This window comes from Antechinus flavipes, chromosome 4 (assembly GCF_016432865.1).
Source record: "Antechinus flavipes isolate AdamAnt ecotype Samford, QLD, Australia chromosome 4, AdamAnt_v2, whole genome shotgun sequence".
Classification (NCBI taxonomy): Eukaryota; Metazoa; Chordata; class Mammalia; order Dasyuromorphia; family Dasyuridae; genus Antechinus; species Antechinus flavipes.
The window spans coordinates 105983857-106011261 of NC_067401.1; the positions used below are offsets into that span (position 1 = coordinate 105983857).

General features: G+C 35.1%; 2 protein-coding genes and 1 long non-coding RNA gene across 3 annotated transcripts in view; 2 read left to right on the forward strand and 1 right to left on the reverse strand.

Annotated features, from left to right (window-relative positions):
• The window catches only part of LOC127559730 (uncharacterized), a 40931-nt gene extending 35808 nt beyond the window's left edge, over window positions 1-5123 (forward strand). Inside the window, exon 3 of the long non-coding RNA XR_007953200.1 lies at window positions 4933-5123. This is a non-coding gene — a long non-coding RNA (uncharacterized LOC127559730). The remainder of the gene's footprint in view (window positions 1-4932) is intronic.
• The window catches only part of LOC127561297 (olfactory receptor 10J1-like), an 82153-nt gene that overhangs the window by 38868 nt on the left and 15880 nt on the right, over window positions 1-27405 (forward strand). The window lies entirely within an intron of this gene.
• On the reverse strand, window positions 1761-21890 carry FCER1A (Fc epsilon receptor Ia). Its single transcript, XM_051993702.1, has 7 exons — window positions 21779-21890; window positions 20890-20910; window positions 19849-20100; window positions 14197-14217; window positions 12924-13181; window positions 5796-6050; window positions 1761-3034 (listed from the first exon to the last, which is right to left on the reverse strand). Exons 1-7 carry the CDS (start codon window positions 21831-21833, stop codon window positions 2850-2852), a joined length of 1047 nt encoding a protein of 348 aa, XP_051849662.1. The 5' UTR covers window positions 21834-21890; the 3' UTR covers window positions 1761-2849.

Below are 27405 nucleotides of genomic sequence, written 5' to 3' on the forward strand. Positions count from 1 at the left end.
TTTCCCAAACTAATATTTGGCTCATCATCTAGTAATTCACATTAGAGAGAAACTTTATGAAGGTGTTAAACGTGGGAAGGTTTTATAGATAGTTTTTGCTGTCTATAAAAAAATCCATAATGAAGAATAATCTTATTAATATATTAAATAAGAAATGGCCTTCAACTGGAACAGTGACCTTTCTTAATATCATATTGGGAGAATATGTAATTAACTACACAAATGTAATGAATCTGGAAAGGATTTCAGCAAAAGATACCATCTTTGATTCTAAATTAGTAATGCAAACTAAAAGAAAGCCTTATAGTTGAAGGAACTTTATATGTTCTTACTGTGGTTTTTTTCAAACCAGTTTCCTTATCTTCAAATCCCTGACCATTTCCCTCCCTTATTAACCATATTTGCAACTGCTGATTTTGCTGTGTTATTCTCAGGAAATTAAGGGTCTCTTTGACAGATCCTTAATTCCACCTTTCACAAATTCTCAGAATCATTAAGCACTTTGTCCTATTCATAGGAGAAAAGATATTTCTGCTTCTTGCTAAGTCTAATTATTTTTTTCTGCTTCCTAGGTCCTATTCCCACTTCATTACTCCAGCAGTCATTCTTTTACTTGCTGACTCATCTCTGTAAGGCTTTACTTATCATGTCATAGAAACCTCTTTGGTACTGGAAACTCGTTTCACCTCTGGACTATTTCTCCCACTGGAAGTACTCTTTCTCTCTTAGACTCACCTTTTGGTTCACTGATCCCTTTCCATATATCCAAATTGAAGAAAAAGAATTGGGCAAAAATGCCTTAATTCCCCTCAAGATTGTAATACTCCTTTTCAACTTTCTTTTTTGTATTGTCCTCTCTCATAAAATGGAAACTTTTTCAAGACAGGGGCTGGCACATAGTAAGTGCATAATAAATGCTTGTTAATTGATGGACTAATTTTACTTCTTCCCCTCATTCTTCACTTCAGGCACATATGACTGGGTGGAATCTATTTCTGCTGTTCTTTGGACAGGGGATAGGTTTTATTAGAGTCTCAGGGTGGTGGGGGGTAGGAGAGAAAGGGGGCAGTTAGTGTGAATAAGGTACAGGTCTAAAGTTAATAAAACTCATCTTTTTTAGGTCAAATCTGACCTTAGACATTTATTAGCCATGTGATCATGGCAAGTCATTTGATCCTGTTTGCTTCCGTTTCCTCATCTGTAAAATGAACTGGAGAAGGAAACGGTAAATTCCCAAATGGGGTTATGAAAAAGCTAGACACGATTGAAATGATTGAACAACATCTAGAAGAAATTCTGCCAATGATAGATAACAGAATAGCGGAAGGGGAAATTTCGTTGTAAAGGTCCACAAAAGCCGCATTTCTCCTCAGGATTAAGGATAAAAAATGAAGGCACAGAAGGAAAAGTGCTAATATATTGACACTAGAAAAAAAAGCTCTGACCAAATATTTTAGCTCTATCCTCTTATTTTACAGACAAAGTCAATGAGTTCCATTGGGAGAAACATATTTATCTATGGTCACACAATTAATCAGTGCTAGAGCTGAAAACTAGAACTCTGGTCTCCTGATTTTCAGTGCGATGTTTTGAATCTCGACAGTCATAAGCTTTTTTTTTTTTTTTTTTTTTTTTTGGATATACTACTTCTTCCCCCCTTTCCCCCATAATTAGTAGAGAAAGGAATGCAGCTACTCAAATGACTGAGTTTTATGCTTCAGAATCTTTTTAGTATTGGAAAAAAAAGATCCCAAACTCAATTTCAAAGTCTGTGATGCTTTACTGGAATGAAAGAGATTGACGGACACAGCCGTTGATTCTTACGAGAAGCAGGCACATGCTCCTAAGACGGAGTGCCCTCTTAACAGAGGCTAGAGGAAGCTTTTCTATGTTAGTCCCCGTCCACTTAGCCTTTAATTGGCTAGAGAAACAGTTCCTTGGACGGCCAAAGAACGCCCCAGGGACGCTCTCTTCCCCACCCCAAGGTGTCTAGATTTGTGTTATTGATCCTCCGGGCAGAGAAGATACAATTCCCAGCCTCATTAAGAAGTATTATAAAGAAAAGCCTTTTCCCTGTCATCTACACCAGCTCGTTTAAGCCAGTTTCCAGACTAGACCCCCTTATCAGAATTCTGCAGCCATGTCAGTTTCTCCTGAAAGCTCATTGGTCATTATTATCTTACATAACCTTGAAATTTACAACTTTCTGTGAAAACTTAGTTTGCTTTTCAATATTTCTCATTGTCTGCTCGAGGTTTCTGAGGAAATGAATTTTAACTGTTTTGTGGAAACTTAAGCCTAGTTTGTCTCTCACCTTAATGAACAAATCTATCTTTTTGTCTTTCTGCCATATCAGCTGCTATAAACTCAAAATGTGAAATGCCCTTCCAAACTCAGTGATAAATATTACTACTTCCCATGACATTCCTTAGTGCAACTATAACATTTAGTTCACTTGTTCTATTTCACAAGCAGCCCTTGGAATGAGGGGAGAGAGTAGGACACCATCTACTAACTGAGATCAAGCTAAAAAGGGAAGGAAGAATGGGTAGAGGGGATGACCTGGAAGGTTCTGGAGGTTTGTTTATGTGTCAAGAAAAAGGATAAGGATAAAGTATAAACCGAAAGAGAAAGAGGCAAATAAAGCCGGAAGGAATTTTAACAATTATTTCAATTTTATAGAGGAAGAAAATTAGCCCTAAAGCAACATCTGCTCTGTGAAGCTCTATTGCTCATGCTGTAACCTGAGATATCAATGATAATGGTATCAGGTCAGATCAGGATCTAGACTAGTTTCAGATTCAGAAGATCAACTCCATTTTCTTGGACTCAGGATCAAGGTTGGCCTCCTATAGCATCTCAACCTTTGATTCAGCTTCAGGATCAGCCTTTGAACGGCGTTTGGTTGCCAAGATCCTCTCCTTTTCCAACAGGTAATGGAGTTGCTTCCTTGTCAAAACCAATAAAGCCGTGTCCACACCAAATAGAATTCCTGTCATCAGCGGGATAAGGATTTGCATATAGCTGAGAGTACCTAGAAGAAGATTTGAGACAAGCAGCTAAATGAAACAGTTCCCAATCTGAAAATCAAAATTTAGAAATAATTGAATGAGACTCAAAACTTTGTCCCTCACTTTTAGTTCTACATGGTCTTAAGATGAGTAGGAGGAATGAGGAGCCGGAGCGGGGCACTCAGTATGGTTGGGAAATAGTAAAGATTCTCTTCCTATAAAGCTCCTCCTCTCCATAAAGTAAAAAAAAAAAAAAAAAAAAAAATTGAACCAAAAATTATGAACAGGTCTAACAATCAGTCAATTAACAAAAAAAAAAATCAAGCCCTGCTACATGCTAGGCACTGTCTCAGACCCTGGGAATGAAAGGACTGAAGTGAATCAGTACTTTTTAAGGAACTTACATGCTCTCAGGAGAGATGGGGTAGTAGGGAGATCAGAAAAAGCCCCATGCAAAACAAGTATAGTTTTGAAGTAGACTTAGGACATGGGAAAAAGCTGATATGAAGTCATGGAGAGGAAGAGTTAAAAAAAAAAAAGTTGATTTGACTGAAGCCCAAAGTAAAGTGATGTAGAAAAAAAGAGTGGTAGCAAAGTATAAATGGCACTAAATGCCAAAAAAGAGGAGTGCAAAGTGGTGCAGTGGATAGAGCACCAACCCTGAAGTCAGGAGGATCTGAGTTCAAATCTGGATCAGATATTTAACATTTCCTAGCTGTGTGACCCTGGTCTAGTTACTTAACTCCAATTGTCTCAGGGAAAAATAAAAGGAGGGGTGAGACATATATTTGTAGGTATCAAAGAAGGAAGGAAGGTATAAATAAGGAAAGACAGGTTTAGAAAAAAGGAGTATAATAAGAAGAACTAACATTTGGATTAAAAAAGCTTTATACATCTCATTTGATCTTGGTATTCACTCCCAGCCCAGTATTCTATACACTGTATCACTTAGCCACCTCAATTTTAGATGAACTTTGTTGAGGGAAATGGAAAGGAATAGTATTAAGAACAATCCTGGCAGTCTTGGGACTACTTGATCATCAGAGATAGGGAATAAAGGAGAGAATTGTGGTGGAAAAGTAAAGTCAGCAGAGTCTGAGTTATATAGTGAAGTGGAGGAGAGAGCTCACAATGAATATGCCCTTTTTTTTGTTTCAGCAAAATACAAGTAAGTTTCTCAGAAGAGGTTTGAGGATAAAAGAAAAAAGTTTGGAACACCCACTCAGGATAGTCATAAAGAGAATAAATTAGGATTCAGCCAAAGAACTACTTCATTATAAGGACTCAGTTAAGATTAGTTAGCAAATTCATAGTTGACCCAGTCAGTTGAGTGACTTGATCAGGATCTATCCAACAACATGTTAAATAGGGGAAAAGAAAAAAAAGGTTGAAGAGATTAACCTAAGACTGATGTTGATAATGTGTGAGTATCAACAGGACAAGAAGAAATGGAGAGTAGGTGATTGAGTAGCATTGAATAGGTCAAGATCCAGAAGGAAAGAAAATAAAGTCATTGTAGGAATAATGGCCTCAGAAAGCACTAATGAGTATAATCTTTAAAAGCTACAGTAAGAATGAAAAACAATTTTAAGTTTAAGAAGAGTAAATCATGGGGGAAGATAGACTAAGAGGAGATTATATTTTTAGAGAGAAATTTCAGAATTCTTGATCATGGATGTAGAACTTTTATGAGTGATGGCAAAGAACAAATTTGTGAATGGGAATGATATGGACTAAAGGAATAGAACATGGGAAATGAATAGACAAAAGAGTATATTTTTAAAGTGGCATTAAAAGTACATATTCTTTTTTTTGAAATTGAAATTTTGAAATAATCTAGGTTACGTGGTTTCCAGACTGATTACTACTAACCTAAGAAGTTTTTGCAACATTAAGTTAAAAGCAAAATATTTTCCTCTAGGACTAGAAGATCTAAAGAAAATGGAGGAGGGAGCAACTAGGTGACACAGTGGATAGAGTACCAGCCCTGAAGTCAGGACAACCCCAGTTCAAATCTGGTCTCAGACCTTCCTAACTATGTGACCCTGAGCAAATCAACCCCAAATAGCCTCAGGAAAAAGAAGAAAGGAGAAGGAGAAGGAGAAAGAAAAGAAGAAGAAGAAGAAGAAGAAGAAGAAGAAGAAGAACAACAACAACAACAACAACAACAACAACAACAAGAAAATGAAGAAGATGAAGAACAACAACAAGAAGAAAGTGAAGAAGATGAAGAAGAAGATGAAGATGAAGAACAAGAACAAGAAGAACAAGAAGAAGAACAAGAACGAGAAAGAAGAACAAGAAAAATAATGAAAAAAATGGGCAGAGTAAATGGGATGATTATTGGGTACACTCTATTTTAAAATAGGAAGGTTCAAATAGGTGACCATTAAGTCAGTTTCTAGTTCTAACATTATGTGTATCAGAGTTTATGTATCAGATACTAGCTAGTCTCAATAAACCTTGAAATTAGTATGTATAATGTTCACAAAACAGAACAGAATAGTTTCCAAGATGTTAGGTGGAATTTCCATGGGCTCTTTTAATTTCCTCAGAAAATGTAACAAGGATAAATTTCCCCATAGGTCATGGAATGAACACTAATTGCTTTCTGGAAAAGTCTACTCTATTTCCTTTCCATCCTCTGTCTCCATTGATACCCCAAACAGTTGGCTTCCAATATTAATTCAGACCTTCTGCTCCCCGAAGTGAAAGATACCCTCCTAGGGTCCTATTTTTCTGGACTCTAATCATAAAGGGTTCTTTACCTTGATCTTAACTCACCTTTGAAATCAATATATAAAAGTTCTGAGGTATAGAATATTCTCCATAGGATGCCAGAGCAGTGGTAGAAGCCTCTGTTGTTGATTGTGGCATAAGGAATATAGAAGTTATGGTTCTCATACCAGTAGTTGAGAGATCTGTTATTATGGTAGAAAGTCACCTTGTAGACATTTCGGTTTTTCCAACCATGGCAACTCAAAATTAGAGGTTCTCCTTCTTCTATAACCAAAAGTGAAGCTTGAAGGAGCAGCCAGTCTGAAAGTGAAATAGAAAACCTTCAGAGACTTTCTGTAGTTTTGACATTTCCTTCCTCTCCATGGAGTATTGGAAGGATAGAGAGTTAGAGAGAAATGAGGGATGGAATAGAATATTTAATTTTTCTTCCAGACATTTATCTAGATCATGAATTCAGAACTTCTTAAATGTCATGAATCTTTTTGGTAGTCTGGTGAAGCTTAGGGACCTTTCCTATCAACCCCTTCTTAAAAGAACTTTTAAAAATCATTATTAAAAAATTCCTTCAATCTATGGAATCTTCAGCATGGATCAGAACTGATATCTTGAACCCATTTTAACTGTTTCTCCCCCAACCTAAGCTACAGATTATTTAGGCACACCAAGTCCTCATCAAGAGTCTTAACTTGTGGAATAGTCTATTCTATCCTCTTCTATTCATTTGTGAATATATCATAGTTCCTCTTTTCTTTCACCCTTTCTGCAGCCCATTTAAGTCATTGGGTCATCATTAGGCAATCATCCACACTGGCCTTTCCATATAATTTCCTGCTTATTCCATTAGAAGATGATATTGATGATATTAAAATAATTTTTTGCACATAATTTGCAATAATGTTTTTTGCATAAACAAAACCACTGCAACCAGTATTAAAAGGAAAGTAGAGATCTGGGAAATAATCTTTGTATTAAATATCTTTAATTAATGTCTCATTTCTCAAAACATATAGAGAACTGAATCAAATTTATAAGAATACAAACCATTCAGAAACAATTAACAACTTTAACAAAGTTTCAGGATACAAAATAAATCCACATAAATCATCATCAAAGTCCAACAAAGTCCAGCATCAAGAGTTATAAAGAGAAATTCTATTTAAAATAACTGTAGATAATATAAATATTTGGGAGTCTACTTGCCAAGACAAAGTCAGGAACTATATGAACACAATTACAAAACATTATTCACACAAATAAAATTAGATATAAATAATTGGAAGAATATCAAGTGCTCATAGACAGACCAAGCTAATATAATAAAATTGATAATTCTATCTAAATTAATTTATATATTCAGTTCCATACCAATCAAACTGCCAATAAATTATAGAGCTAGAAAAATAATATAAAAAAGTTCATCTGGAAGAACAAAAGGTCTAGAATTTCAAGGGAGCTAATGAAAAAAAAAAAAAAACAAATGAAGGTTCCTGTACCTGTTTACCTTTACCAGACCTAAAACTATATAATAAAGCTGCAGTAATCAAGGCCATTTGGTAAGGCTAAGAAATAGAGTGGTTGATGAATGAAATAGGTTAGGTTTACAAAACAAAATAGCCAATGACTATAGTAATCTAGTGTTTTATAAATCCAAGGACTACAGCTTCTTGGATAAGAACTCACTATTTGACAAAAATTATTGGAAAATTTGGAAAATAATGTGGCAGAAATTAGGAATTGACCAGTACCTAATATGCTATATCAAGATATGGTCAAAATGTGTTCATATATAGACATAAAGGATGATCCTATAAGCAAATTAGGATCTGTTGGAAAGGAAGAAATTTGTGGCCAAGACAAACTGGAGAATATTGTGAAATGCAAAATGGATAATTTTGATGGTATTATATTGAAAAGTTTTAGTACAAACAAAACCAATGCAGCCAAGGCCATAGGCAAAGCAAAACAAAACAAAACAAAACAAAACTGAAGAAAAAGTTCATTGAAGGGTTCTGATAAAGACCTCATTTCTAAAATACATAGAGAATTGACTCAAATTTATAAGAACACAAGCCATTTTCCAATTGATAAATGGTCAAAAGATATGATAATTTTCAGATGAAGAAATCGAAGCCATGTCATATGAAAAACTGCTCTAAATCACTATTGATCAGAGAAATGCAAATTAAGACAATTCTGAGGTACCATTACATACCCCTCATATTGGCTAATATAACAGGAAAAAGCAATGATAAATATTGGCAGGGATTTGGGAAAACTGGGACACTAATACATTATTGGTGGAATTGTGAACTGATCCAACCATTCTGGAGAGTAATTTGGCACTATGCCCAAAGAGCTATACGAGCATACCCGTTGACCCAAGAGTGTCTCTACTGGATCTGTATCCCAAAGAGATCATAAAAAAAGGAAAAGGACCCACATGAGCAAAAATGTTTGTAGTAGCCATTTTTGTGGTGGACAAAAACTGGAAATTGAGTGGTTGTCCCTCAGTTGGAGAATGGATGAATAAGTTATGGTATATGAATGTAATAGAATAACATTGTTCTTTAAGAAATGATCAGCAGAATGATTTCAGAAAGGACTGGAGAGACTTCTTTGAAATGATGATAAGTGAAGTGAGTAGAACTAAAAGAACACTGGACTACAACAACAAGATTATATGATGATCATTTCTGATGGACTTAGGTCTTTTCCACAATGAAGTGATTCAGGCCAATTCCAAATAGATTTGTGATAGAGAGAGCCATCTGCATATAGAAGAAGAGCTATGGGAACTGAATGTGAATCACAACATAGTATATTCACCTTTTTTGTTGTTTGCTTGCTTTTTTCTCTCTCATATTTTTCCCTTTTTGATCTGATTTTTCTTGTGCAGCAAGGTAAATGTGGAAACATGTTTAGAAAAATTGCATATGTTTAACATCAATTGGGTTATTTACTGTTTAGGGGAGGTGATGGAGGGAAGGGAGGGAAAAATGTTGTAACACAAAGTTTTGCAAGGGGAAATGTTGAAAACTATCTTTGCATGTATTTTGAAGACAAAATGCTATTAAAACTAAACAGTGATTACAAGCCATTCTCCAATTGACAAATGGCCAAGTTTTCAGATGAAAGAAATCAAAGGTATCTATAGTTATATGAAGAAATGCTCTAAATCACTATTGATTACAGAAATGCAAATTAAAACAACTCTGAGGTACCACTTCACACCTATCAGATTAATTAATATGACAGAAAAAGAAAATGACAAGTGGAGAAGATTTGGGAAAATTGTATGATAATACGGTATTGGTGGAGTTTTGAACCGATCCCACAATTCTGAAGAGAAATTTGGAACTATGCTCAAAGGGCACTCAAACTACCCATATAATTTGATCCAGCAATACCACTATTAAGACTATATCCCAAAGAAAACACAAAAAGAGGAAAAGGAGCAAGATGAACAAAAATGTTTATAGCAGCTCTTTTTGTGTTAGCAAAGAATTGGAAACTGACGGAATGCCCACCAATTGGAGAATGGCTGAACAAGTTGTACATATGAATACTATTTTGCTATTAGAAATCACAAGCAGGCAAATTTCAGGAAAAAAAGTGAAACGGCTTTCATGGACTGATGCAAAATGAAGTAAGCAAAATCAGTAAAACACTGTTCATAGTATCACCAATATTGTATTATGATGAAATATGAACAACTTAGCTTTTCTTAACAATACAATGATCCAAAACAATTCCAAAGGACTCATAATGGAAAATACTATTCATATGCCAAGAAAGAATTATGGAGTCTGAATGCAGATCAAAGCATGCTATTTTCACTTTTTTTGGTTCTTTTCTTTTGGCTTGTTTCTCCTCTCACAATATGACTAATATGGAAATATGTTTTACATGATTACATATACATAACACATATTAACTTGCCATCAGAGAAAAAGTGAAGGAGAGAGAATTTGGAACTCAAAAATTTTTAAAAGTTAAAGTTAAAAATTGTCTTTACATGTGTTTGGGGAAAAAATGCCATTAAAAACAGAATATGAATTCTTTGAGAGCAAAGATTGTCTCACTTTTCTATTTGTATCCCTAATACTTATAACTGTACTGTGTTAATAGGAAGTAATTCATGCTTTTTAATTCATTCATCCATGTATCCATGCATTCATTCATTTGAATATAACTATCATGTCTTCCTTAATTCTTTTCTTTTCCTTGCTAAATATCCCCAGTTCCTTCAATTGATTCCCACAGAGTATAGTCTCAAGATTCTTCACTGATCTAGTTGCTATCTGCTGGGCAATCATCACTTTATCCAATTTCTTCCTAAAGTAGGAAGCTCAGAGCCACACATTTGTTATCTGACTCAAGCAGATTACGATGAGATTATTATCTATTTAAGTTTGAAAATTGTGTCTTTCTTAATGTAATCTATTTTAGTTGTTATACTGAAATTATCGAGATTATTTTATTGACTCAGATTGAAACTACTGTCTCCTTCCCAAATCCCAAGATCCTTTCTACACACACACACACACACACACACACACACACACACACACATCCTTTGTAATCATGTCTTTTGCAATTTGTATTGGTGAAGTTGAATTTTAAATTCAACTGGGGGTTTACATTCATCTTTCTTCAATTTGATCAGAGTAGAGTAGAGGATTGTAGACTTAAAGCTAGAAGAAACCTCAGAGATCATCTAGACTAATGACCTCTTCCAGATGAAGAAACTAAAGTATAGAAAGGCTAACACTTAACTAAGAGCATTTTTTGCATAATTTGGAGAAATAAAATGCTATTAAAAACAGTCTGTGATAAATACTAATCTCAGTTTCATCATCTGAAATATGAGGATAATAATAGCATCCATCTCACAGGATAATTGTTAAGAATAAAATGGGGGTAATATGTACAAACTAAGAGATTTGAACTAATTCAAATAGAGAGCTTTCCCTTATACCATTCTCATTGTCCAACACTTATATTTTTCAAGTTTTTGCATCTTGATTCTGTTGTCTAACATATTAGCTATCTTTTTAGCTTGGTGCCATTTGTAGATTTGGTAAATTTTCCTTCTGAGCCTTTAACAAAGTCTATGATGCACCTCTCAGATTAGGTAAATGACAGAAAAAAATAATGATAAATATTGAAGGGGATGTGGGAAAACTGAGACACTAATGCATTGTTGGTGGAATTATCAAATGATACGATTTTGGAGAGCAATTTGGAACTATGCCCAAAGGACTATCAGACTGAGCACCGTTTAATTTATCAGTGGCTCTACTGGGTCTGTATCCCAAAGAGATCATAAAAGATGAAAAAGGACCCTCATGTGCAAAACTGCAGTCTTTTTTATAGTGACAAGGAACTGGAAATTGAGTAGATAGCCATCAGTTGAGGAATGGCTGAATGAGTTATGATCTGTGAATGTAATGAAAAATTATTGCTCTATAAGAAATGATGATTTCAGAAATGTCTGGAAAGGCTTATATAAACTGATAATAAGTGAAATGAGAACATTGTACACAGTCTCAACAAGATTATGTGATGATCAACTGTAATGGATGTGGTTCTTTTCAACAATGAGTTGATTCAAGGCAATTCCAATAGACTTGTGAAGAAAAGTGCCATCCACATATAGAGAATTATGGAGACTGAATGTGAATGTGAATCAAAGCATAGTATTTTCACCCTTTTTGTAGTTTGGTTGTTTTTTTCTTTCTCTCATGTTTTTTCCCTTTTGATCCGATTTTTCTTGTACCAAATTACAAATATGGAAATATGTTTAGAAGAATTTCATGTTTAACCCATATCAGATTGCTTGATGTCTTAAAGAGAAGGGAACAGAGAGAGAAGGAAAAAAATTTGGAGCACAAAGTTTGAAAAGGTGAATGTTGAACTATTTTTGCATGATTTAGAAAATAAATATTATTTAAAAAACCCAAAGTCTATGATAAATGTTGGTCTCATTTCTCCATATGAAATATGGGGATAATAATAGCACCTGACTCATAAGATAGTTGATATGATAGATGAAATAATATGTAAAAAGCACTTTGTAAATCTTAAAGCAGTATATAAAGATGCTACTTCTCCTCCTCCTCATCTTACTATTATATGGAAGCAAACTTTTCAAATTAGAACTTACAATGTGTCAGGCATTGTTGGCATTAATTGGCAATTCAAACAGTTCCTAATCTACCTAAAAGTATTCTTATAATTCTTTTTTTTTGCTTTATCAACAAAAATAACATAAGGCAGCTTGTCACATGCATTATTAAAATCTTGACAAATGCTATAGAAAATATTTTATTGTTCAATCAGTCTTTTAACTCTTATAAACCTTATCAACTCTATCAAAAAAACAAATGAGGTTAGTCAAACATGATCTATTCTAGATGAAAATATTCTGACAATATGATTCTAGTTGCTTCTTCCCCAAATTCCCTCCTAACACAGTTAAGAGAGTTCAGCTCAGTCCTGCAATCATTTATGATCAGACAATTTGAGACACATGACATTGAGTCAATCCCTTTGGCATCTCTCCTATATGAATCCTACTATCAAGGAAAGTTGGGGCCCATGAATCAAACCAGTTTTAAATCTTGCACAAAAAGAAAGAGAGTAGCAGTGGAGAATTGTGCAGTATGGAGAGTCAAAAAGACCTCATTCAGGTAGCTAAGCGGGAAGAACCATTAGGAAGGTACTCCTCATTCTTTCCTTACTTTCTCTATAACTTCCTGGATACTATGTAGAGTGGACAGATTGAAAAAAAAAATGACATGAGTATTCATTGTGTTTGGATCAGCTGTAAGTCAATAGCTATAATACTCCCAGTGATTTTACAATGCCCTCTGGATCCCTTGGCATTGTTACTATCTGATTTGCTTATGTCCTCTAACCTTGACATTCACACTAAAACTTTCAGACTTATCCAACTTTCCTGCAACTCTGTTGCTTTATACATCTTCTTTTCTAATCAGAATGTGAACCTCTGAGCAATAGAAACCATTGTGGTTTTTTTTTTGTTTGTTTGTTTGTTTGTTTTTGATTTGTGCATCCAACATTTAACCTAGTGCTTAATACACATTAAGCACTTGAAAAATATTTATTCATTCAACTTTTCCCCCAAATCTCCCTAGATCCAATACTTACCACTGTAGACACCCAGAAACATAGAGTCACTGAAGGCAGAATCACCAATTTGACACTCATATTCTCCACTGTCTTTGTAGGTGGCAGAAATGATGTCATAAGTGGGAGTTTTTTCTAAGAGCCGGGAACCATTGTGGAACCACTGAGTCTGGTTAGTACTGGAGATGTTGTATCCCTTACAGTGAAGGCTCACATTTTCTCCCCTGAAAATTCTGTTCCATGGAGGAGTCATGGATAGTAAAGCCTTTGAAGTATCCACTAAAAGTCAGAGAATAGAAAGGCAAAGAAAAGAATAATTGAAAAGGTGTTAGTGTCAGAAAACTCAGACATCAAAAGTCAATTTGACAGTCAGTTGTTTGTCCTGGCTTGCTCTAAGGCCCTGATGTTCTGGAAGGGAGACTCAGAGGAAGAGGAGTCCCTGACTCTTAGTACACCTGCTAAATCCAATATCCTGATCTCTATTGTCATCCTTCTTGTCCTCTCTGCAGTCTTTCATGATCAGTATATCATCCATTTATCTTGATATTTTTTTCCTAGGGTTTCTCTCTCTCTCTCTCTCTCTCTCTCTCTCTCTCTCTCTCTCTCACTCTCTCTCTTTCTCTGTGTGACAATACTTTCTCTTGGTTCTTTTCCATCTTGCCTGACTATTTTTGCTAGATTTCTTCCGCACCTTTCTCTATAATTGTGGGTATCCCCATGGGCTTTCTTCCCTGCTCTCTCTCTACTGTCTCACTTGGTGATTGCAATAGCTCCCATGGATGTAATTATCATCTCTATGCAGATAATTCTGAGGTCTATTTGTCCATTCCTAACTTCTCTCCTGATTTTCAGTCTAACATCTTTTGAACTAGATCTTGTAGACATGTTAATCTCAACATGTTCAAAACTTAATTCATTATGTTCTGCTCTACCCCTTCCCAAATCCTCCCTACTTCTTAACTTTCTTAATATTGCCAAGGATGTCACCGTATTTCTAGTAAAACAATCTCCCAACCTAGGTATTATTTTAAATGCTTTACTCTCTTTCACTTTCCATATTCAATGAGTCCAATTCAGTCGCCTCATTATGTTTTTTTTTAACCTTTCTGAGTCTCAGTTTCTTAATCTGTAAAATGTATAATACCATGTATTTTTTACCTCTCTTGAAAGGCTTGAAAGGCTGTTGTGAGGAAGGTGTTTTGTAAATGTGCTATAGAAATAGGAGTTATTATTATAAAGGTGAGACTACAGGTAGAGGGAACAAAGAGAGGATAGATAAATTAGAAATGCTTACCCATGGGCTTTCTGCTTGAAGCTGTAAGAGAACAGAAAGAACAGATTAGCTCCAAGGGAAAAGAGAATACCCACAAATCAGGCCATTGTCAGGATGGGGGTAATCTTCCAAGATAATCAAATTACCTTGGAGCTAAGTAGTCATCTAGGAGTAGCCTAATCATGGAAGACTATAATGGGATTAATACTTAATAAAGCCTGTGTGCTATCACTGAATGGACAGCCTCAGTCAAACTAAGGCTCGTTGAAGATTTAGATTAAAAAGGCCAAAATCTCTCATTACATCCAGGGCATCTCCAATCATCCTGATTTATATTTATCCACTGAACTCAGAAGGTTCTGGAGGAGAAAGTGAGGCAGGTGACCTTGCACAGTCATCCCTCACTTAAATACAATCCACTTGCATGTCACAGCAAACCCTTCCTAACATCATGGTCCTCTTGGAGAATGAAGGACAAACAACAATAGTATAGCTCTTAATGCTATGGCTATTTGCATTTCCTATTTTGTCTTGTGAAATTGATATTATTGATATTATAATATTAATTTATATTGAGATTTCAGTCTCCCTAAATGTTAAAATCTTGGGGGAAAAACAACCAGCCTTCTAGCTGGGAATGTTTCTTTTTCTATCTTATACTTGTAAAGTTGACATTTTAACTCCCTCTTAATGATTTGTGTATAGCTTGTGGGTGTATATTTAATTATTTACTATTTCTATTAGATTAGTGAACTGTCTTTTAGTAGGGACTGTCTTTTGCTCTTTTTTGTATTCCCAATATTTAGCATGGTGTCTGGCACTTAGTAAGAGCTTAATAGATGTTCGTTGACTGACCCCAGCTGGAAAGGTTTATATCTATCCCCACTGAATTTGATATTAGAGAAGAGGATCATAAGCTTATAGCTAGAAGTGACCTGCCTACTCCTTCATTTTACATATGAGGAAATTAAAGTATGGGGAGGCTGTCACTTAACTAAAATCGCACAGGAAAAGAGCACCATAAGCAGGATTTTGATTCAAGGTCATCTAATTCTTAAACCAGAAAGCTTTCCCTTATGCCATGCTAATGGTCCAACACTTAAGTCTGTCAAGATCTTTTTGGATCTTGACTCTATCATTCAATGTATTAGTTAGTCTTCAAGTTTTTTTTTTCCTGTCTGCAAATTTAATAAACTTGCCATTTGACCCTTTAACGAAGTCTGTGATAAATGTCAGTCTCAATATCCTCATCTGAAATATGGGGATAATAATAGCATCTTCCTTACAGAATGGTCGTTATGGAATTAGAAATATGTATGTATATATATGTTATATATATATATATACACACATATATGCATATATATGTATTGTGAATGTGTGTATATACATCTATGTGTGTGTTTGTCTCTTTGTAACCTTAATGAATCATATAAGCAATCTTTATTATTCTTCTTACTATTTGAAGGTTGTCTTTCCAAGTTGCTATCAACTGACTATTTATCTAGGTCCTAATCCTAACTATGTCATTATTTAGTCTATATTTCTCTATTTATCTACAAAAATAGTGAAAGATAGGTTGTCAAATACTTTACTGTAAAAGAAAAGAAAAAATGTTATTTGGATATGATGTGTTCTAAATAAAGACAAGCTTACTTTTGCAAATACTATCTCTTTTCTAGATATTTATCAATCATTCCTGTCACAATGCACTCCTGAATTTGTTGAGGAACTGAAGTCAAGCCATCATTGACAGATTGTATCCTCTTTCCTTTTTAGAGGGCCGGGACAACATTTGTTCTTCTTTAGTTTGTGGCTCTTCTTTTGTTCTCATTTCTCAGCCAAGTCTTAGAAAATCATGGGTCAGCTAGGCTTAGTGTTGCCAACTCATCAAAGGCAGCTAGGGTACTTTTTAAATATCACTCTATCTTAGATTTCTTTTTTCCTATAACTTATTTGTTCTGTCCCTTCCAGTCCAAAAATTATTCTCCATGGATGAGAATAGAGAGATAAAAATAAGAGTGAAATACAAAAAAAAAAGTGTTCTATAGTTTCTCCATTGTCAGTAATCATTATTTTTCCATTCCTACTCCCAGCAGTGCTCTTATTGCTTTTTTGATTGATCTTTAAAAATTTTTTTTCTCTTCCCCCATTTGACCATTTCCCCCCAATTTTCCTTATTTCCTGTTAGCCACAGTCCATAGTTATTGTAAGAGGATAGAATGGGGGAGCAGGGATGGAGATTGACTTATAGGAATCCCATCCTTCAAACATGGCAGCAGTGCTTATAACATATCCACATGCAGTTTTGGCAAGCATTCCTCTGGCAATGAGTAGGTCTTTACTTTACTTTAGAACATGCACAAATGCCCTGTGATCATTTCTTATCCACTACACATGTTGGGAAGAAAAATAGGTCTGATTGGCAGATACACTTTAGGGGTCCTGGCTGATCTGTACTGACTTTCAGGATTTTAAAAAATTCTAAATTGATCCATTAGTATCTAGTGCAATCATGCAGATCTTTTTAGAGGTCTATGATGCTTTAGAGGAGTCTACTGATTTGTAGTTTGTCTTTTGTGAACTTCTAGAGATAACTAGAACTTCTAGTTATCTCAACTACTATTCATTGTAGTTACTCTCCATGACATCTGGAATACTTTCATCCTTTAATTAAAAAACCCTTTTGATTATATTTGTATAACATCAGGTAAATGAATTTAATCAATCTGGAATCTGTGATCTTCATGCATTATGGATTCTGAGACCTGAGTAGAAGTTTCAGTGGAGTCAACATGTAGCATTCATAGTACATTATATGCATATAATGCTAGAAAATCAAGGTTTTAAAATTGACTTAAACCTGAAGGAACTTCAGCTGGATCTGTTCTATGACTGGAAGAGATTGTTGATTGGAGTAAAGAATAGCTTTCTCAAAAGGAAATTCCCATTTCAGCTAAGGTATAAAGAAAAGATAGATTCTTTCCTCCCACTCCTATATCAGGGAAGAAATAACTACCAATAAATAAATAGCTATCATTTTGGTTCAATTGCTGGATTTAAGGTCTCCGACTTTATAAGAGAATTATAACAAAAACTCTCAGGGCTTTAAGCTATGACAATAATCACAGAGCCTATTCTTCTTATAACAGCAATGGGATAGTACTTCAACTGACACCACCAACCAAAGCCAGAAAGTGGAAGTGGGGAGAAATTTCACAACTTCATCAAAACCTAGGGTGTCACATATGGACAAGTATTAACCACTCAGGACCAGCAGAGGGCTATATCGAGCAGAAACTATATAGGACACCCATGAGAATGAGAGACTAGACATTTAGCAGAAACAGCAGGCAGTGAGAAACCAGTAAGAAACAATGTTAATGGGAATACCACAAAGGCATCATTAGGGTAATTCTGCAGAGCTAGGGACTCATTTTCTCCTCCATAAGTGATACTTGACTACATATGCTCCCTGAATATGAATTCTTCCTCAATGTATTATGTTTGCTTACTTATCCTACTGGTATGTGTATGTTATATCCAGGTTTCTGGAAAAATGATTTATTGCTATTTTCTGACTTTGAAGTTTCATTAAGTGCCTTTGCTTCAAAACAATTGTGTATTGAGGTGATTAGATATACTGGTAAGGCTTCATGAACTATGTTTTGGATTGGACCTACAAAGTGCCTTGAACTTGGGTAGCCTTGTAGAGGGACCCACTGTGACAGGTGCAGTTGATTCTCAAGGTTTTACATCTGTTTTTGAGGCTGATGAATTCAGTGAAGTGAAATAAAAATTTTAGAGCGGAGATCTAGAGAAGTAAATGCTGGGATGAAGGCAGAGTGAGAGAAATATATCCTGAAGGTGGTTCTAACTTCACTACATCAAATGAAGTCTGTTAAGAGCCTCCAAATGCAAAAACAAACAAAAATATAACAGGAAAAAAAAAACAAGAGAGACCATTCCAGAGTTGTTATAGGAAAAAAAAAAACAAATCTGAAAAACAATTTGCCAGCATGTAGTTCTGGTCATACATATGGAATCTCTCCCTTCTTTCCTACCTTTTCCCAACTTTCCTGTAGGCCTAGGATGACCCTGTGATGTCCGAGATGGTGGCAGTTTTAGGCAACAACTTTTGCAGGGGTCCTCAAACTTTTTCAATAGGGGGCCAGTTCACTGTCCCTCAGACTGTTGGAGGGCCGGACTATAGTAAAAACAAAAACTTTGTTTTATGGGCCTTTAAATAAAGAAACTTCATAGCCCTGGGTGAGGGGGATAAACGTCCGCAGCTGCCAAATCAGTGGCCATAGTTTTAGAATTATCACTCTGACTGTGTGTGTGCACGTACAAAAGCTCGAGGTCCTAGCTACTAGCACAGATGAAGCTCCTATTACTATAGATGCTTTGATTCTCAACCCTCTTCTTCACACACAACTTGAACTATCCCAGAGCAGCCCTGAGACCTGTCCAAGACAAAGACAGGTAAATTAGAAACACCTGACCTTTAGGATGAATCTCTTGCCAATGTCTCAGTGAGAATCCCACTATTACAGTTGAGGCCCATGAATCAAGTCAATTCTAAGCTTTGCTAAGAAAGAAAGATGGAGGATGTGGAGAGCTATCTAGTATGGAGAACAAGAAAATGGGGAAAACAGGAGACCAGAAATGAAGAACTATTTTAACATACCATAGGAAGAAATAAGCAAAATATAGGAATAAGACAAAGGACACATATACATACCCGTACACATACACAAACACACATAAAAATATATAGACATATATAATACACATAAGATACATGTGATTATGTAAATACATTCATTTATATGAAATATCAATTTTTACACAGATATATTTAACATATACATGCATATATGTATATAAGCATTCTTTTTCTTAACTGATGCTATCAGCTAGCAGGTACTTCATTCAGGCAGCAGTGGAGGGGAATGTTATCTTTCCCCCTTATCTTAACTTCCTTACCCCAACTTCTCATACCCCATGAATAGTAGCTGGATGAGAAGAATGATACGGATCTTCATATCTAATGAACTAAGCAATAAACACTTGGGTTTGGGTGAGATCAGGGCTACGAATTATTAGCATCTGTTCTGACAAGTGTCCTAAACCCCTGGGCACTACCTGACTTGCTGGTTCATCCTAAAGGCCATTGTACTTTGCCATCCATATCAATCTTCCATTCTTAAAAACTTTCAGTTCTAATTATCTACTCTTTAACTTTTACCTCTCCTAATTAGAACATGAGCTTCTCATATTTCCTTCCCTCCCTCACCCACCCCTCTCTTTCTGTCTAACTTTATTTTTTTGTTAGGATTGGAGATCTATATTTTCTTTCACAGCATGATGTTTATGGAAATGTTTTGTATAATTTCACATGAGGTTTCATAATATGGGGATGGGGATGAAGGGAAAGAATCTAGAATTCAAGTTTTAAAAATAAATGTAAAAAGTCTTTTAAAATGTAACTGGTAAAAATATTAAAGAAATAAATTAAAAAGAAAAAAAGAACATGAGCTTTTGAGGGATAGAGATTATCTCGTTTGTTTACTTTTTTAAATATGTATACCCAAATATACTTAAAATACTTTTTCATTCATTCTCAGATTCCTGGATCTTGCCTCAAATCTTCCTAGGTCCAGCACTTACCAACATAGACTCCCAGATATACAGGGTCACTGAAGGAAGAATTATCAATCTTACATCGATATTTTCCACTGTCTTCAATGGTAGCTGTGAGAGTAAAACTGGAAGTTTGGTGTGAGATGTTAACGCCATTGAAAAGCCATTTGGTCTGATTGCCACCCGAAATACCAGGTATTTTACAGTGAAGGGTCACATTCTCTCCTTTGGAAACTCTCCAGGAGGGATGCAGGGAGACTATTGATCTTATAACAGCATCTATGGATCAGAAAGTAGGGGAAAAAAAAGCAAAAGAAAGGATATTTATAAGGTTGTTAAGACTCAGAAATTCAAATAATTTAAAAATCTAACAGTCAATCAATCTTGCCTTACTTTGAGGCTTTGGATAACCTGAGCACTAAAGGGAGATACAGAGGGAGTAGGAAAATCTTTGCTTTTTTAGGACTCAGTCCTAGAAAGATAGGTGAAGTCAAGTTTCATATCCAGGGAAATATTTAAAGCTGGGAACTATGAATAAGTATAAATCATTATGAAGAGTTAGGGTTATGAGAAAAATCATTTCAAAAGGAAATAAGAAGGGAAGATTTCATGTGTAGCTATGGCTGAGTCATTTATGTTCCCTGGAATGTGGTTTCCTTATTTTTAAAATGAGTGACTTGGATTAGATGCACTTTGAAGTCACTTTTAATTCAAGAGCTATGTTCTTAGAGGTGTTGAGTATAAAGTAGAATTTGAAAGAAAACTTGTTTCAGATAGTGATACTAGATAACAAAAAAGTGGGAAGCAAATGAGTCTGTGTGGATCTGAGAATAGAAGTCACAAACAAGTAGATTGTATGAGTGCAATTTAATTAATAAAGCTCTCTGAATCTGTTTTTTTTTAGCCTAAAGATGGGTATACTAATACATACTCTGCCCATCTTGTGAGTTTTTTTTTGGGGAAACTATTTTGTAAACCTTAAAGGGCAATAGAAATGGAAACTATTGTTATTAGAAAATAAGAGGCAACAGGTAGAAGAGACAAAGAGAGGATATCAGGAGTACTTACCTACGGACCTTCCACTCAAAGCTGTAAAAGACAAGAAAGTAATGATGAGCTCCAAGGGAGAGAAAAATATCTGAAGGTCAAGTCATTGTTAGGGTAGAGACTGGAGTATTTGGGGAAAGTAACCAGATTCTAAGACAATAGTTCCATCATTCCTTTTATATCAACCTGCCCCTATCTCTGAGCTGTGCTATGCTATCAGAAGTACAGGGTTATATTCAGAATTTTCATAATCCTGGCTAAGAATTGAAGAATACTCTTAGTGCTGGAGTTCCTTTATTCTTCTCTTTACTTAATCTGAGCTGCCACTCCAATCCGAGTCAAACCTCTAATGTTTCATTCAAGATTTTGATAAAAAACAATATTGAGTGTCTTCATTCAAAAACCAAGGGAGTGAAATTAAACTACAATCTTCTTTCAATTTAGTGACATTGGAGCATTTCTTTTCAAGTCTTTGACTCTAGAAATTCCACACAGATGTGACCAAAGCCTGAGATTCTTGGGAAGTCAGAGCTGGGGGAATCTCTCACCTGGATTCCTTCAGCCTTTAAAAGGGTCACTGTTCTCCAGGGATTTAAACCAAAAGTTTCCATCTTTTTATAAAGACTTCTTTCCACTCTCATCCAACTCTGGCTTGGTAGAAACTATATCATGAAGGAATTAGGGTTGTCATATTCTTAAGGTCAGACCTTCATTAGGCTTAGCTCAGTCTTTTTTCTTTTTCCTTCTAATCAGAGCCCAAATCAGAATCCATAGACACAGGGAGAGATGAAACCTCCCTAGGAAAGATCCCTAACATACCATCCCTACTTGGCATCTGTATCAGTAAAAAAAAAAATCCAGCTTTGTTTCCATGCTTCCATCCCAACACTTCTCAGAACCCTTTACTTACCCCCAAATAGTAGAATTACCCAAAGTAATTTGGGTGTGAATGAAAAACCTTCCATAGGAACATGAGCTGTCTCAGTAGCCTGCAGGGACTGAAAAGAGAGGAAGGAACTGTAACCAAGAATACATAAAAAAGAGGAAGTGTGGTGCTTTTGGTATCAGATCTCATTCAGTACTAGCAGCCTCTTGACTTCCTTCCATTTCCAGAAATGATATTCAATAAGATTACATGTTTATCCAATTCACTTTCACAAATTCATTTTCTTCCCACTTTATTCACTTCCCATAAACCCATGCAAATGGCAAAAATTTGATTGATGGGAGCAGCCAGAGCAGATTCTTGCCTGGTAGAGGAGAGCCATGAGTATATGGGGATCCATTTTGAAGAAGGCATGTAATCAGTTAAGTAAGCAACATATGGAGGAGGGGACAAAATATATATTTAGTATCAATTCAAGTAAAAAAAAAATTAAAAATTACCCCGTTTAAAGTTCTGAGAGAGACACAAAGATATATTTGTGTCTTTGATCATAGGGTTTTGAATTTGAATTTGAACACTCTATTCCAATCTCTGATTTGCATTGCCTCAGACAAATTGAGACTTAAGCCAATATCTCCCACTGTATCTAGGGCTATCATCAATCATCTTCACCTATATTTTGCCACTGGACTTTAGTAAATTTGGAGAAAGAGTGAGGCTGATGATTTTGCATAGTTCTGTGTCATTCAGATTCAACTGTCTTGCAAGTCAAGATATCACCCTAATGTCATTGATCCTCTTTGAGAATGAAGAATGTACTACAATAACAAGGCAACAATTTTACAGATAGACTGAAGCCAGAGGCAAAGTGACTTGTCATACAGCTTGTAATTAAGAACCAAAACCCAAACCTCGGTCATATGGCTATAGAATTAATGGTCTTATCATGGCAGAAAACTTTTCTTTCTCTGTCTCTCCCTCCCTCCCTTTCTTCCTTCATCCCTTCCTCCCTTCCTTCTTTTATCCCTCTTTGTCTGTCTGTCTCTGTGTGTCTGTTTCTCTTTCTCTGCTTCTCTCTCTCTCTTTTTCTTTGTCTCTGTCTTTGTCTCTGTCTCACTGCTTCTGTCTGTCTGTTTCTTTCTGTGAATTGCAGTACAATTAACAGAATCCACCTTATTCAAAAACTTGAAATTATCTTTGATTCTTCCTTCTCCCTCACTTTTTTTTAGTTCTTAATTCTTTATTCTTTCAGACCCTACCTTAATATAAGTTTTTATTGTCAGCTATCTAAGAAAATACCTTCTAACTAGTCTTTGTACCTTTCCTTCCCCCCCCCCCCAATCTAGGTTTGAGTTAGTTGTCAGAATACTGATACATACAGCTTATCCTCTAAACTCCTTTGATCAGAAATTCAAGGAATCTTCACTATTACCCTATTTTACCTCAATGTTCCTTTAACTTTTCAGTTTCAGGTACCCCTTTTATTTTTAAAAGTTATTGAGGACTCCTCCTTCAAAGAGTTTCTGTTTATGTGAATTATATCTAGCAATACTTATAATATTAAAAATCAAAGTATTTTAATATTATTGTGAAAATTGTTTTGAGGTCATTGGATCCCTGAAAGAGTCTTCAGTGACTTTCTAGGAAAGGTCACATTTTGAAAACCTCCAGTTTATTTAAAAAAAAAAAAGAAGACAAATCTCCTTACCCCTGAGGGATCTCAACTATCTGGTATTTTACTATCTTAACCTGGCCACTACTTTTCATTATCAACTTAGGTCTCAATGACCTAGATTGTTTGCATGCATCCCAAGTTTTCCTACCTCTTTACTATCTTTCATACTATTTCTAAAGCATGAAACAATCTCTCTCACCTTAGTACATTGTTATAAAATGCAAATTTCCCATCCCCAGCATCTAGTATTGTGCCTGGCATAAATAATACATGTTGAATGTCTATTGAAGTTCTGTCCATCCAGAGAAATCTAGCTCAACTTTCATCCCTTCCATAAGGTTTTCCTTGATAATTCCAAGTAAGAATGATCTTTGCTTCTTTAAACTATTTGGTACATTGAGCTTCTCTCTATGGTCTTATCATTGTTTTATTTCACATTCATTCTAGCTATTTATGCGCTATATCCACTTTGCTAGGTGTTAAGCTTCATGAAGGCAGGAATTATCTTATTTACAGTTGTATCTCCTCTACATGATATAGATCTGGACATAGTAGACACTTAATGAATTTAAATGTGTTGAATTTGTGGCATTTGAATGATTTAATCAAGAGGCAGCAGTATAGTCAAATGGATTAAAAAGCTGGCTTTAAAATAACAAAAACCTCAGTTTAGATCTTGTCTCTGACACATTTTTGCTTTGTGACACCAGGCAAGTTAATTAAAAATTAAGTGCTTGAGGCAATTGTCTAAGTTACAAAGAAGGTGCAAACCTGCATTGGTACCTCATCTGGAAGATCCCTATTTCAGTGAAAAATCATGGATTCAGACTCTATTTATAACTTTATCATTTAGGCAATATGGAATTAATTTTGATGTATGATCATTAAGAAAATTATTCTTGAAATGTATCTGTGGTAGATAGGTGAGAATGGACTAGGACCCTAATTAGGGAGAAGAGTATGTTGAAATCATCCATTCAAGAGGTCTAGCAAATCATTTCCCCTAGATTAACTTCAATGTCTTTATCTGAGAAACAAGAGGGTTAAAATCAATGTTCTTCAGCAGTCCCTTCCAACTCTGATAGTATCATGATAATTAACGCTAGAGGAGTTCAGGAAACTCTGATGTGATGGGATGACTGGGTTACTGATTATTTGTCCTACAATACAAGGATTACATGTATATCATTCCCCTTTAAGTCCTTATGCCCCCTATTGGCTCATCACAGAAATTATTCAAGTCAGGTCAGAGTCATCTCTGCATTCTGGAAGTTGTCTGTCTACACTTCTGAGATACTGCCAAAGAACTGATCTTGGTGAAAAGAAGGTACAGTGAGGTACTGGATGCAGAAGAAGAGTCATAGAAGGAACTAAATGGGATGTAAGTTTGTGAACCTTGGAGATAAGAAATTGGGAAAGGTTAACTAAGAGAAAGAAGATTAGTTTCTAATGTGAGAACTAGTTAGCAGGTAAGGCTGGGCTGGAGCCACAATTTAGCTTTTCTCTACTGAAAATTATAAGAATAAACATTAATAATAATACATTTTCCTAGTGTTTTGAGGATTTTGCAACACTTTCCTTACAACAACCTTATGAAAGTAGTATTATTCCTGTTTTACCTATGAGGTTACTGAGTCTCATAAATTTTAATCAAATGGTTTGTCTAAGGTCAGGCTAACAAGTATTAGGACTACAAGTGTAACCCATATTTTCCAACTATAAACTTTCCATTATAACAACATTGAACTATTCTTATAGGATTTAGAGTTATATGGTACTTTATAAATCATATAATTTAATTTTCTTTCTTTATACATGAAGAAACTGAGGCATAAAGAAGTTAAGTAACTTATGCAAATCCATATAGTTAACAAAACCATTAGCAGAATTAGATTCCCCCCATTTGTGCTTCCTCAAAACTTCACCATTTTTATTGATCACACCACCATCTTTATGGTTAATCATCTTCACAAACTTGGAATCATATTCCCTCTCCCTGACCTTCCATATTCATCTTCCAAGTACTAAAATTCTATCTTCATAATACATCTCATATTTGTCCCTTTCCATTCCTACAGAATCTACCCTATTTTTACTCCTCTTCACCTCTTGCCAAGACTATTATAATAATCTGTTAATTGGTCTTCCTCCCTCAAGTCCCAGCTGTGCAGTTAATGTTACCAAAATATAATTCTGCCCATTACTCCCTATTCAAAAATCTTCAATAATTCTCTTCTCCCTAGAGTAAAATCCAAACTCCCTTGTTTGGTATCTAAAGTTCTTTGCAGTCATGCTTCAGTCTATCTTCCACTTACTGTACATTATTTATCTTTACATATTCTATATTCCAGTTAAACTGACCTGCTATATTTCCTTAGGCAATAAAAATCATTTATGATTTGGGATAATTAGGAAAACTCATCTTGATATGATAAATAAGAGGGAATAGACAGAAATCTTAATTAAGCCTAATTCCTCAATGACATTTCTCTAGAAATTTACATATTTTTCCAAATCCCAATCATAAAAAAAAATCAGTAGAGAAATTTGAAAAAAAATTACAATTCTCCTGTTAGAATTAAAGGTTAGCAGTCCGCATAGAGACATTACTGATTCAAAGAAATTCAATAACATCAAGTTAAAAGTAAGAGCAGTTACAAAGAATATGTACAGTTTTTCTGGGAACCAAGATAGAAGCACATAGGAGAAAGATGATTATAATCTAATCATTTTTGCTTGTAGCTGTTGCCATGTTATAAGTATGCGATCATGATCCCATTTGCTGTTAAGTGAGTCATTCTTGCAAGCAAAATAAATATTAATAAGTTTGTGCTCAGTATATTTTATACAAACCCTATGAGTGATCCAAGAAATTACAAGTTTTGGAAGCAAAATAATTCCTCAAATTGGCAATTTTTATATGTGATTGATTCTGTGTAAGTGCTGAGAGCCTTACTAGGATATCAGGATTCTATTATATCAAAATCATTTGAATATTACCCAATAATGTTTGCTGGAGTTCTCTGATGTTTGAATATTCAGAATAGGCTGTCATCCCAGTGCTTAGCACAACGCCTGGCACATAGCAGACATTTAACAAATGTTTAGTAAATGACTTATCGAATTTTCATAAATGTTACTAAACTTAATATTTTTATTTATTAAACAAATTTTGCAATAGCCATAATAATGAATAGAGTATGAAGGATCCTAGAGTAGTTTAGGAAAGATAAAGTAAATTGATCAGCTTAGTAACAGATACATTTGAAATTGTTCTTAAAATATGTGTGTGCTATGAAAAATATAATTTCTTGATCACAAATGCGAAAGATTAGTATCTGTTGGGGATTTGAAAACATTATGAGAAAAGGTAATAAAGTCTGGCTATTCACTTGCCTTGTCTGATCTCACTTTTGTATAGGAAAAATGAAATAGTGGAGTCTCTCTGTAGTCATATACAGAAGGTAATTCATCTGCATAACTGTCTTAAAGGATTGCTAGGTTTTTTCTTTTTCAAATGAGAGATTCAATACCATTTTATTTAGGTTTGTACTAATTTTACCTGTCATCCAAGAGATTTCGCATTCTCTCCCTCCTAAAACTACTTTGTATTACTCTTTACATACACTTTGTAATTTCCTTTTTGTTTATGCTGTGCTTTAATACTTTTCCTGCCCATAGTAGGAATAGAATACATTTCTGCTGATTGAATCAAGTAAAATTGAATGGACTCAAACCCAGTTCTCCAAATCTACAAATCTACACCTCTTTCCACTTATACTGTGAGATGTGTGAGATGTACAGAGATTAAATATTAGAGTCATTGAAATACTTCCCTCATTCATAGGATCACAGATTCTGATATGTGAAGGATCTATTTCTACTCCAATTTCTATCTTATTGATAAACTTCCTCTGAAACATCTCCACTGTTCTTCATTCTACATCAATTGAACACCTCCAGTAACAGGGAAGTC

Coding starts and splice junctions, on each gene's coding strand:
- FCER1A (XM_051993702.1), bottom strand. CDS start 21,833: ATGGAAGGTTTTTCATTCACACCCAAATTACTTTGGGTAATTCTACTA. Junction 14,218..19,848: donor ATATCTGGGAGTCTATGTTG/GTAAGTGCTGGA, acceptor GTTCTCTTACAG/CTTCAAGCAGAAAGCCCATG. Junction 13,182..14,196: donor TTCAAGCAGAAAGCCCATGG/GTAAGCATTTCT, acceptor TCTGACTTTTAG/TGGATACTTCAAAGGCTTTA.